Source organism: Hemibagrus wyckioides, linkage group LG24 (assembly GCF_019097595.1).
Source record: "Hemibagrus wyckioides isolate EC202008001 linkage group LG24, SWU_Hwy_1.0, whole genome shotgun sequence".
NCBI lineage: Eukaryota > Metazoa > Chordata > Actinopteri > Siluriformes > Bagridae > Hemibagrus > Hemibagrus wyckioides.
In genome coordinates this window covers 5,598,467-5,611,514 of record NC_080733.1, presented here as the reverse complement: position 1 = coordinate 5,611,514, position 13,048 = coordinate 5,598,467, and the positions used below count along the sequence as shown (strand labels likewise).

The window sequence follows — 13,048 nt, the reverse complement described above, 5'->3', positions numbered from 1 at the left end:
CCTCGCCAAAGATGCTCAACACACACACACACCTCAGGAAGCTGCTACACACCTACACACACCTCACCAAAGATGCGTAACACGCACACACAACAAATTTTACTGAAGCTACTTCACTCACACACACCAAAGCATTTTTATAATGCAGCCAGAGGCCTCTTTAATAAATAATAAAAATAAATTATAATAAATCCCATTGACTCACCTCTGATGATAATCCAACCCTCTCTCTCTCACACACACACACACACCCCTCACCGAAACTGCTTCACACACACACACACCTCACCAAAGCTGCTTCACACATACACACCTCACCGAAGCTGCTTCACACAAACACACACACCACACTGAAGCTGCTTCATACACACACAACAGGAGGATGTGAATGTTTTTTTTTTTTTTTAATGCAGCCAGAGGCCTCTTTAAATATAAATCTGATAAATCCCATAGACCCACCTCTAATGATAATCCAACTACTCAAATATTAAAGTTCCTTTTTTACATTAACCAGAGAAATTTTATATTCATTGTGGACACCTGACCATAATAGTCAAGTACTTGTTGAAATTCCCAGCCCAAATTCTGTCCGCCTTTCCTGATATAATGTCCTCTTCACCTGTGTGAAGGTTTTCCACTAGTGGAGATTAGTGATCATTCAGCTAGAAGAGCATTAGTGAGATCAGACACTGATGTTGCAAGAGTGCGGAGGTCTGGGGTTCAGTCGGTGTTCCAGTTCATCCTGAAGGTGTTCAGTGGGGTTGAGTCAGAGTCAGGGCTCAGTGCAGGACACTCCAGTTCTTCCACTCCAACCTTCTCACACCATGTCTTCATGGAGCTCTGTGATTTGTGTACAGGGGCATTGTCATGCTGGAACAGGGTTTGAGGAGTTCCAGTGAAGGGAAATGGCAATACTACACAATACTGAGACATTCTATACACAATGGGAAGACCCACAAACAAGAGTGATGGTCATGTCTAACTTCTTTTAATACAAATGTGATCATTTAAAATATATAATAGATAAAATTACAGATTGAAATGCAGATACCATTTTGGAAGAATATAATTTTTTTTATTACTTTCTCCACTTGAGGGACATGAAATAACATGTTAAACCCTTAAAATAAAATTGTCTAAAACTGTGACCGAGTTTAAACAGTCAAATGGCAAAAAAAAAGGTCTTGACGTACATGTTCGGTTGTAAAAAATATACACATTTATTCTTTGATTTCATTCAGACATTAAATAAAGTCGTAGTTGTAAATATTAATACTAATCAAGGGATGTTAATCCGGATAGAAAACAATCGGAAAATAGCGAGATGAATTTTAGTGCCTGATATTAAACCGTGAAGTTAGTGAAGGCGGCACTGAACTACCAGAGCAGCCTAGAGACGTCTCCGAGAACAATTTTTCAGTGTTATATACATTTTTCCGGTGTAAACGTGTTTTCTGACGAGTACAAATTTATTACTTCATAAAAAGATACTAACATGATAAAAGTACAAAACATTAAGCTCTCCAAACATTCAGGTTAATAATAATAATAAAAAAAAAAACACACAAGAAAATCAAACCAACATAAAACCTCACCTGCTATCATGGCATATAATGTTACTGTACAAATGCATATAATCCAGCTGCCATAAGCAGGCTGCTTCAGCACCGAGCCATCACACAACTCAAGGGAAATCTGAGGCCAGGTGCAGAAGAGTGCTTTTAGGTAGTTCGAGGTGAATGGTATCAAGGTAGTGCATGAACCTGTGAAGTAAAAAAAAAACAATACATTAAAGACCATGAAAACTGCTAGCTATTCTCGGATATCAAAAACCATGTTTTCGAAACTACATCACACTCCTCTCCCCCTCATCACACTCAGCCTGTTGCATTACCCGAGGCGTTCGACACGTCCGAAAATAGCCACACAAGTGTCCGTGACTACAGCTCATGAAAGTGTGTTTCAAGACGAGAGTTGTGAAGCCCACATCCTGTCCTTGAACATCTCTAAAAATGCGCAGTCCTTGGGTGCTACTCGGCAGAATTTCACATACTTATGTTTACATGCGAGCTGAATATTGGGTTATGGTATAATATTGTTTTGATTCGAGAGCAGGCTTTCCAGTGTTGAATATAAGCTGAATAACAGGAGAATTAAAAGTAAATGTTTGAAGTGAGCATAATTTACATAAGCCAATAAATCTTCTGGTGCCTTCTGGTGCATTTGTGAGTGAATACAACCACACAAGTTACAACCATATGAGAAATTGTCATAAGTCATAAGTAGGGATTCTTGCCATAAAGTATGTACTAGTACTGTGTATTCTTTTAACCCTGTGATGTACAGCAGTGTGAGGGGTAGTGTATAAATGTAACACAGTGGTCACTAAATACTGTCTTTAACATGATTTATAAATAAGCTTAGTGTCTCTATAATTGCTCGTCACTGTAAAAGACTAGGGATTAGTGAGTAGAGGGCTGTTCCAAGAACATTACTTTATGATAATATGATAAACAAATCAGTCAACATATTTGAACTCAAGCTTCCAGCCACCATCACTGTACTTTAACCTAATGAACTTGAACTAATCTTTTAATCCTATAATTCAGTACATTTGAATCTATGAAATTTCTTCACATTTCAACTAAATTCATCTCAAAGTAAATCTGAGTACAGTGAGAGCTCATGAAAAATGTTACCTGCGTTTGACCTTGCCCTGCTCCTTTAGTCTTTCTGATCTGCAAATGGTGCGCAGATAGGGCAGGTAGTCCACGCTCGTTGCCACTTTGTTCCCCTGTGTACTGAATGATCGGCTGGTGAGGACTGTATTCATCACTTCCTTCCTCGTATCCATCACCCTGTGATCCAACATAATGTTCAGTGGTCAGAACTTACATGGTCAGAAGTTTAACTTCTCATAGTGTCTTCTTTCTGCTTTTCCCTTCAGGGATCGCCACAGCGAATCATCTCTCTCCACCTATCCCTATCTTCTGCATCCTCAACACTTGCACCCACTAGCTTCATATCCTCATTTATTACATCCATATACCTCCTCTTTGGCCTTCCTCTTTTCCTCCTGCCTGGCGGCTCCATGTCTGTGTCAGACATTTTAATGTTGACGGTTAAAAGGTAACAGAATTACATCACTAAACAGACTTCTCATCTCCTTACATCCTCCTGATTTCTGCCTTAATCACCCACCTCTAAACAAATCCCTGTTAGGCTTTTCATCATCATTTTTCTCGTTGCTCTAAACATCTCTGGAACAGAGGTTACCATTTTGGCAAACTACATTCAGAGGTAGACTAGCAAAGCATTACACTGGATCAAACAGTGGCAGAAAAAAAATGACTCCAGTTTTCTAAACATTGGCTGTCGTGGCTTCTGTAACAGATTCTCTACTCTGAGGTTTAGCTTCCAGCTCAATACACATGCTTCATCTGTTCAGAGTCCATGATGGCAATTCAAAGCTTTTAGCACAATAAATCTATCGGTTTCAGGAAGAACTGCCTTATTTATAGCCATGAACTAATAAGTAGTGTTTAAATGTTAAAATCTAACATTTCTTAATGCAATATTTATCTAATAATCTTCCTGTGTGACTGTGATCGGTTTAGATGAAACCTTTCAGCTCGATTTGGAGTCATTTGCTTTATTTACTCGATGCATCCTATTTTATCTGTAGACCACAACATGCTTTTCTAAACCATTGTTTAACCTAAAACAGGAAGTAATCCTGTAAACACTGTAAATCTGTCCAGTCATGCTTCCTTGAGTCAATGATGATTTTTTTTTTTTAAGTTCCATGTCCAGCCCAAAAAGAAGAAGGATCTACACAGTTGTTGTATCCTTACCTGGGTTCAAGCAGTTTGCTGTGAGAGAGCCCGAATCTCTGCCTGTGTGACGCAACAGGAAGGGTGAGCTCTTCTACGGTCTCCTTCCTCGTCGGCTCGTCCAACTCCTGGACTTTATTCCAGGCTTCAGAGATTCTCGCCTTACACTTAGAAAAACTCAGACTCCCTAACACAGCTTGAATTTCTTCGGAGTCAAACCCGTTCACATGACCTCCACCCTCCAGGCAAACCTCATCGGTCATTCCGCATTTGACCTCCGCTCCTGCCCCGGTGAAGTCCTGTGGTCTGCACGCTCCTTCTGTTTGAGGAGGCTCGTGGTGCAGAGACGAGTCCAGGAATGACATGTGGTCCAAATACTCAGCTAAAGAGCTCAGGCACCGTGACACAGGCTGACTCTTTTTCTTTTCAGAATCAGACAACTCAACTTTCACCTTCACAGCTTTGGACGCTGGTGGATCCTGAGCAGCCTCATCCTGTGCTGGTTTTGTGTCAGAACTAGGCTTAGGCAGGGACAGAAAGCCATCCTCGGATTCCGAATCTGACTGAAGAGCACTTTTAGTGTCTGTGTTCAACTGCTTTTTCCGCCTCATTCTACAGGACACTTTGAGAGGGCTTGAGCCATCAGAATGCTCTTCCTGTTCTACCATGTTGTTGTATCTAGCTATGAGCCCAGTTTGCGGCTCTGTGTTCGATGGCAATCGTTGTCTGTTGACAGGATCTGGTAAAGGACGAATGGGCAGCGGGAGCAGCACTTCCAAATTTGAGTACAGCAAATTCACACCTCTCCTTTCAGCTTCGGAGAGAAGATTGAACCAGATCGTCCTGTCTACAGCTGAAGGTTCACCCTGAAACACAACAGGTATTAAGTACTTGAAGCATAAATGAGAACAGTTAAAAAGAAATCAATAGAATTTAAAAACCTTTAACAAGCCTTCTACTCCTTTTTCTTGCTGGGTGTTCAGAAGGCCTAATGAAGACTCTGTGCATCCTGTATGACAATGTGGTACAGTTGCAGGAGGTAGCACATCACCGTTCGCAACACCTTTAGCAGCCTCGTTCTTGATCTCACCCTCAGACGCTCCTGAGCGAAGAGAAATAAGGTGTTGAGAAGATGAAGCTTGTCACATCTAATCCTATATCTGTACCTACACATACTCACCTGTCTGTAAGAAGGGACGTGGAACCTGGCGTCCTCCTCCACTGCGTGTCCAGAACTGCAGGTGCAGGAGGCTCTGTCGGACGTCACATCCATTCCAGTGCAGCAAACACGACAAGTCCTGCATGTCTGTCCTCACGTTTTCCACGAGACACAGCAGCTGCAGGTAACTCGTCATGTCCACCTGAGACACGATGGAGTCATTAACCGCAGACTAGATATGCACACCAGTAGTGACACTGGATAATCATGAGCCAAACAAACTGTCTTACCAAAGATGGAGCCTTGAAAAGGATTTCATCAAAGTAGCCGTCAAACATTGCACTGAATGTAGGATCTGAAGATGAATGACGAAGATCGACATGATCACTTGCTATATTCTGTCAAAGATGTTACAATGAACTAATCAGACACTACTTTGGCACTCACCGCTGGTTGTTAGGATGACTGGTCTTTTGGTGGTTGTCATAAAGGTTTTAACTGCAGCCAGAAAACCAGAATCGTCATCAAATATGACGTCAACTTCTTCAAACAGGATGAGAGACGTGGCTGTTCTCTTGCTCTGCTCTTCAGAGGAGGCTTTAGTCTCTTGACTCTTACAATCAGCTTTAGTGACTTTACCAGACTTTGGACAGCCTTTTTAACAGAGAAGAATGGCTTTAAGCAAGACTTTTCTAAATATTTGTTTCCCTGACATGATCAGTAACAGGAATTGATCATAAAACACTGTTTCTTATATTCAACTGTACATCTGACACTTACTTGTTTGAGCCTTTTTATCTTCACTAGTGTCACCTTTGCCTGTAGGCCTTCCACTCATTTTGAAGAAATTAGCCAATGATTTTGGTGCCAAGCTTCCTTTCCTCGACGTAGCACCTCGAGGGGACTGTGGTGGTTTCCTGGGTGAGGACACAACTCGTCTAGGAGAGTTCACCTTCCCTGTGAGCGGAAAAGATAAACCTGAGTAAAACAAAGACTATGAATCAACACCAAAACCAAAGAGATCAAATATCAAAGGAAGATTCAGGACATAGGAATAAAACAGAATATCAGGGGCACATGAGACGAATGCAGCATGTTTGGAGTTTGTAGCATCTACTCACTAGGTGAAGATCCAGGTTTGGTTGAAAGACTACCGGTGCTGTAACTGTTGAAGTAAGTGGGCTTATGGGCATTGACCCCGTGGATGTCCACTTGATGAGACTGGGTGGCCTCTTTCAACTGAGACAAGATCTGACGGCCACTTCGCTGAGAGGAACAATTTACCTCAAACACCTAGGGCAGAAAATCAAATCAGAGTCTAACATTAAAGACAGAGCTTTATCAGAGCTGTTACAGTGTTGTGGTTTAACAATTATGGTCACAGCGTAAGATCGGACATTTGCCTCAACGTTGACGTCTTCATAATACAGATTTAAATGCCTTTCTGTTTGTTACAGTATAACTGCTTGCTTGTTTTTACCCAAACAAGTTCCTTACTCCAGTGGTTCTCATCCCTTGCTTACAAAATAGGTTGGATTTCACAACTTCCTGCCTTTAAACTCCCTGTACATTATACTACAACAATCTGTTTCTTCAACAAGGGAGCACAGGCTGTGTAATGCTCTACTGCATCTTACTTTACTCAACTCTGCTGCATGTGTTTTATAGACAAAATCTCCTTGATTTCTTGTGAGTAGGTTATCAGAGCATGAACAATTTCTATAATATTTGCTGTACGTTTAAACCAGCCACCCTTAGAAATGCATTAAACCCGGAGAACACGCACCTTGAAGCCGAGCTCCTGAGCGCAGGCATAAACGGCAGCGGTTTTTCCTACTCCGGTGGGGCCTGTGATGAGCAGCGTGTTACAAAGCATGTCCTCTGCATCCTCCATCCCCTCGTTACCGTCACCTCCTAACCAGGAGTCTACACAGGAACACAGAGCAGAGTCAGGAATACACCGGCCCAGACACATCAGTCTTACTGGAGCCTCAGGAACTACGACGTTATTTACCATTACTATCGTCCTCGTGCTTTTTCTCCTGCTGCCTTGTTCTTTCTTCACGGTCGGCCCTGAGTTTCCATTCCTTCAACCAACTACATAATAAAACAACAAATAAACATCAATGTTGTTTTTTTTAACTTCCTAATTTAACTTCCTAACCCTCCATTCCTGGAAAAATAATCATATATCATCGTAAAGAGTGCAGACCTGTGCAACTTCCTAACAGAGGCGGTGTTTCCAATGATGTCACTAGATTGCTGGGGCTGGTACTTCTCGGTCCAAGGCACATCCTCAGTACCACAATCTGGGAAAATGATGAATAAACAATGACAAAATTATACTAAGCCTCATAAAGGAGGAAGTCGTTCATAATTAGTTGATCATTTCAGCTAATATAGTTATAGATGAATGGGAAAACAAACAAGAAACCTAATATATTGTCTCTTAACCTTTGGCACATGATTCTGAAGTTGGAGAGTCAAGTATAATGACAGCGTCACACTGCTTCTTGTCCTCTTTGGGTTTGGGCTCATCTTCTGTCCCCTGCTTGTTTCTCAGTGATCGTCTCCTCCGGCCTGAGCTACGAACCACGGAGTCAGTTGCCTCTGGCGTTCCTCCGTCTGCAGAACCTGGGCTATCCTCTATAACTATGGTGTCCTCCTGCTTATGAACAGACTTCTGTTTCTTGGCAAGCCTGCCTGCTCTCTCTCCTTCATCTACACGCTTACGCTTTCCTCCAATGGACTCAGTAGGAGCTGCTTTAGACCCACCCTCAGCTTCTGAGGACATTAATCATTAAGGAAACAATCAGAAATAAACATTTTTATCTTTAATGTTCTATTTGCAAACATTCGCAACAAAATAAGAATTCCTTTCAGTCATAAAAAAGAGAATAAGTCTAGACAGGCAGTAATACGGTAATAATACGGTAATGGTTCTTACCGGTAATAGCAGCCTGTACATATTCCTGTTGGTGTCTCTTTAGGAATCGAGTAAAAAATCTCTGGACAGGGAACGAGGGATTGGATATGCTAATTTCCTCCAGCAATCGCTCTCTAACAGGCTCCGTAAAATTCTCTCGCCTCCCAGAGCCCTGAGGAGATTACAGCAGGAGAAGTTATTCCACAAGCAGATTTATACTGACTATTTCAAAGCTAAAAATCCATCATCATCTACACTACATACATCAGACGACAGATTTAATTATATTTCTTGATTTTATTTCCATGCACAAAAACAGACACTCACACACACAAAGCAGGGACACAGGGACACACACAAGCAGGCACACAGACACAGACACACACACAAGCAGGGACATGGACACACACACAGACACACAAAGCAGGGACATGGACGGATGGACGGACACACACACAACAGGGACACGGGGACACACACACACACAACAGGGACACAGACACCCACACACAACAGGGACACAGACACCCACACTCACTTAAGGACCCCCCCCCACACACACACACAAGCAGGGACACGTACACCCACATACACAAACAGGGACACGGACATACATGAACACACATGCAGGGACACAGACACCCACACTCACATGCAGAAACACGGACACACAAGCAGACACACATACACAGACATGGACACACACATACACACACAGAGACATGGACACAGAGACACACACAAGCAGGGACACGGACACACACCCACAGAGACACAGACATGGACACCCACATAAGCACAGGGACACGGACACACACACACACACACACACACACACAAACACACACACAGAGCCAACCTCTACTCTGCAGGTTCTCTGAGCAGGAACAGTGTAGTTGCTTGCACAGTCCTCCAATAACACAAACGGAGTGGACGGGGTATTAGAACACTCCTTCAGACAACTCAAGAACGGATTTTCAGGCCAGGGAAGAGTCCACATAGAGCAATCTGTCCACGACAACGACAAACCAAACGTACATAACTAATGCAGAACAGTGATGATAAACAGACACAGTGTTCAGGAGCGTCAGCTTACCCATGGGTCTCTGCTGCACGTGAACCACAGACTGGAATGAAGTACAGGCTTGTGCGTACGCCTCTCTGTTAGCGGCCATCTTAGCAATCTGCTTCTTAAAAGACTCGGGAAGGCCACTTTTCAGAAACTCCCTCTTCGCCCGGAACTGCTCGTCATCTTGAGAGTTCTCTGAACCCTCGCGGCTGTCCAAATAAAACGTTTAAAGATAAAAAACCCAAACACCACAGTTGTCTAGGAAACATTTCTATAATGTATTTAAAGATAAAGGATGTATTTCTACAGTAATACCTGCTGTCATCAAGTAGCGAGATGATAGCTGAAGGTCTCTGAGATTTCCTTTCCACAAGCACTGAGCCATGTTTAGAAGCTAAAGAGCAAAAAACAAATCAGAATTAAAAACAAGATTTACTTTATATGAAAAGAATGCAAAACAGTACAGGCTGCAGTGTAGCAATGCATTACCTGGAGTATTCTTTAAAGCCTTACTTGGAAGCATGTTTTTGCCTAAAACGTCATTTAGACTGCGAAGTTTTTTCTGACTGTTGCCACCGTCTTGAGTCGCAGGTGCTGGGCTGCTTGTTATTACGTCCTCCAGGAACACAACAGAGTCCTGAAAACCAGACGCCATTAAAGAAGACACTTAAAACAAATTTAGACACCAGAATGAAATGGGTTTAAAATTTCTACAACCCAAAGCAGCAGAAAGGTAAGCTGAAATGCCATACCTCATCCTCACAGTAGTTTATCTGGCTCGACTCTTTGCTCCTCGTGGAGCGTCGCACAGCGGGCTTCTCCCCTGCAGCAGACTGTTTACTTTTCTGCAGTGCTTTAGCTTTCTGCACCAACTTTTTAGCCTGTTTCCTCATCGAGTTTGATTCCTGATTCTAAATAAATAAATAAATAGATAGATAGATAGTAATTGATAGCATGTTAACATGGAATCATCACAACACATTTTCAAAGAAATAAAAGAAAAAAAGTTACCAGTGCTGAAAGAGGACTCAATATTTCAAAATCTCCATTTTTGGTGGCAGAAGAAGGAAACACTCTGGTGAACCTCATTCTGATCGATAAAACACAACATAAACAGACAGTAAGTTATCTTTCATACTATGAGGAATTAAATCATTCAGTGGTCCAACATGTTAAACATCTAACACAGCCGGGTGGAGCGTACCTGATGGGGCTTTCTCGTTTGTTGAGTGGATAAAGCATCTCAGCTTTGTAAACATTCTTTCTGACCCTGTGAGACTTTGGGGTGGAAGCGGGAGTTACGTCATCCTGGTGGGAAGCTGCAGGTGTTTCTGCCTTCTCACGGCTTCTTGTCTTGCGAGGAGACGGATTTCTTTCAGGTGCAGGAGCTGCTTGTCTGCGTGTCTGCTCTCTGGTAGACCTCCTAAGCTCTTTGACACACTGCTTGTCACCGTCATCACCCAAACCGGTCTTGTTTTCTACCTCTACAGATGCAGGAGGTTCCTCTTGCATTGGAGTAACCGGTACTTCTTCAGACTGGTCTGTCTGGTCTTTCTTCACAGACTTTCTACCTCTTTTCTTCCCAAAAGCCTTAGCCTTTTGTTGCTCTGTATCCTGTTCCAACACGGTCGGGTCGGGATCAGTCTCATCGGCTTTCTTTTCAGGTTCTGGCGTCTCAGAGGCGTTTTCTTTAGCTGGCTTGGATTTGCTCAGGCCTTTGCTGGGTTTAGCTTTAGATCCGTCCAGACCAGGCTGCTTGAAAGCGTTCATAAACTGTTTCCGTTCTTCTTGGGTGCATTTAGGAGTGGAGCTGGATTCAACCACAGCAAGCTCCAAATCTTCTTCATGTAGTACGACGTTAGATTTTCTCTTAAGGCCCGGCAGAATGTCTGTGCTCACCTGTGGGTTATCAGAGGATGGCTGTTTGCTATCCTTTAACTGGCTGTCCTTTTTATTCCTAGTGAAAATTGAAGCCACTTTTAACTGAGGGCCCTTGACCGTCTCATGATTGGGGGAGATCGGATGCACTTCAGCTTGGACCGTAAGGGTTCTTGGTGACACCGCAACAATGACCGGATCACTTGCATCCGTGCAAGGCTTCGTTTCGGAGCTTTCCACGGCACAAGTCTCCGACTTGGCATCAGCGGCAACCTCATCCTGGTTTTGCATCTGGCTCTGAACAAATTCTTCAAAGGACACGGTAACAGTGCTGCAGCTCAACATGGACGTTTCATCTACATTGACCTCCATACTGGCGTCATGCAGAGACTGATCCTGCTCAGTGTCGCACGTGTCACTCTGTCCGACGTTGGCTTTTCTGTTTCTCCTCACCGCAGACCTTTTAACTCTACACTTGTCTTCTTGAGCCGACGCATCATCATCATCATCATCATCATTAACAAAATTATCATCAGTCTGACTCTGGGAAGCTAAATTCTTACGTTTAGGATTTTGCACCTTTGCTTTTCTCTCATCTGTGCTGGTATCTGTGGCATTCTTGCTTTTTAAAGGTTCTTCATCTGCGCCGTTTTCATTGTTTGTCTGCACAGACGGGCTGCCTCCTTCTTTTATTAATGATTCATCTGGGCTTTCTAATATACAGTTATCAGCGAGCACGTCCTTTTCCTCCTCCTCATGCTCCTCTTTTAACTTGTTCTGTTTTTCCTTGGTTTTCCTGGTCCGTTTTTGTCTCGGTGCCCTACTCACCTTAGGAGAGACTTCTTCACAGTGACTCTCTTTGGACTGAAGCGGACTGCTCTTTTGGGAAGAGGTAGTCTTTTCCTGAGAGGCTGCTGGTTTCCGAAAGTAGTCCATGATGTTGTTTGATCGGGGCGGGGAGAAAGGCTTGTCCACAGGCTTGGGTAAAGGCATGAAGTAGTTTGTGATGGTCTTTGGCGTTGCTGCTGGTGGCGGCTCGTCATCCTTCCTCGACTTCTTGCATGGCTAAAGTAAAAAAAAAAAGGTTGTTTGCGAAATAAATAAGCCTCATACTCATACAAATGAACATCTTGAGAACTATAATTCAGAAATCATGAGGACGAACCTGGGTAGCCTCAAAATCCTCAAGACCAGCTGCCATGGCAACAAGTCCAGCCATTTCTGAAGTATCTCAAAATTAGAGATCTAAATAGGTTACAATGAAAAGGGAGGGGGGAAAAACACATAAGATGTCATTATTCACCACAATAGCTTAATCTAGCTAGTTCAGGTATATATTTGTGAACCCAACACTGCTGCTAGTTAAAGTTAACCCTAACCTGGTTCACAGTAAAGTACAGTGCTCTAGAGATAAAGATAAACACACTCACCAGAGGTTTTCCTTCACTCTAAAGCCAGGAAAATGCATTGTCCACGTCCAAGAAAGTGCCGATGAAATCAACACAGACCCATAACCAGCAAAACGGTATCTAATAACTAATAACTAGACCCAAACTAAACACAAGCGACTAGTCAACCTGGTTATCTCACTGACTAGCGAACTACCCCTCAATAACAATGACTTACATGCTACAGAGTTAGCGAAACACACATGACACGCGTGTAAATAACCGCAAGCAAACGCTCACTGAAGTGTAAACATGGGTGAGGAAAATATTCAGAGATTTAAATCGGACCCGAACCATTTACTGTAAAAATATCAAACTAAACTTGTTCCTTTCGCCGCAAATGGCGCCAAACAACACGGACCGCGTTCACCGCGCCAAATCCACCAATCACAGCGCGTTTCGTCATATTCCTCAAAGCGGAAGTTGCGTATATTTTTAGCCGTTACAAAACATTCACGTATATAAAACAAACACAAAAATGACAACATAAACAAACAAACAAACAAACAAACAAATAAATACTACTACTGCTACAACTACTACCACCACCACCACCACCACTACTACTACTACTACTACTACTACTAATAATAATTATTATTATTAGATAGATATATAGATAGATACTTTATTCATCCCAAAGGGAAATTTACAATTCCCCATTCAATTCAATTATTATTATATTAAATAATATAATATAATATAATATAATATAATATAATATAATATAATATA

General features: G+C 42.5%; 1 protein-coding gene across 3 annotated transcripts; it reads right to left on the bottom strand.

The window, feature by feature from the left end:
• Positions 1-561: 561 nt before the first annotated feature.
• atad5a (ATPase family AAA domain containing 5a) lies at positions 562-12,697 on the bottom strand. Of its 3 annotated transcripts, none has more exons than XM_058378120.1 (23): positions 12,296-12,697; positions 12,031-12,110; positions 10,192-11,930; positions 9,999-10,077; positions 9,740-9,898; positions 9,501-9,624; positions 9,303-9,381; positions 9,015-9,196; positions 8,778-8,926; positions 7,940-8,090; positions 7,447-7,776; positions 7,205-7,301; positions 7,007-7,089; positions 6,779-6,918; positions 6,114-6,285; positions 5,773-5,970; positions 5,440-5,646; positions 5,283-5,347; positions 5,014-5,194; positions 4,775-4,935; positions 3,855-4,699; positions 2,700-2,858; positions 562-1,763 (listed from the first exon to the last, which is right to left on the bottom strand). In XM_058378120.1, exons 2-23 carry the CDS (start codon positions 12,082-12,084, stop codon positions 1,685-1,687), a joined length of 5,433 nt encoding a protein of 1,810 aa, XP_058234103.1. In that variant the 5' UTR covers positions 12,085-12,110; positions 12,296-12,697; the 3' UTR covers positions 562-1,684. The 3 variants fall into 3 exon arrangements, with proteins under 3 accessions (XP_058234103.1, XP_058234101.1, XP_058234102.1); XM_058378118.1 differs by having other exon boundaries at positions 563-1,763; positions 9,477-9,624; XM_058378119.1 differs by having other exon boundaries at positions 566-1,763; positions 5,773-5,949; positions 9,477-9,624.
• Between the last annotated feature and the right edge of the window lie 351 nt (positions 12,698-13,048).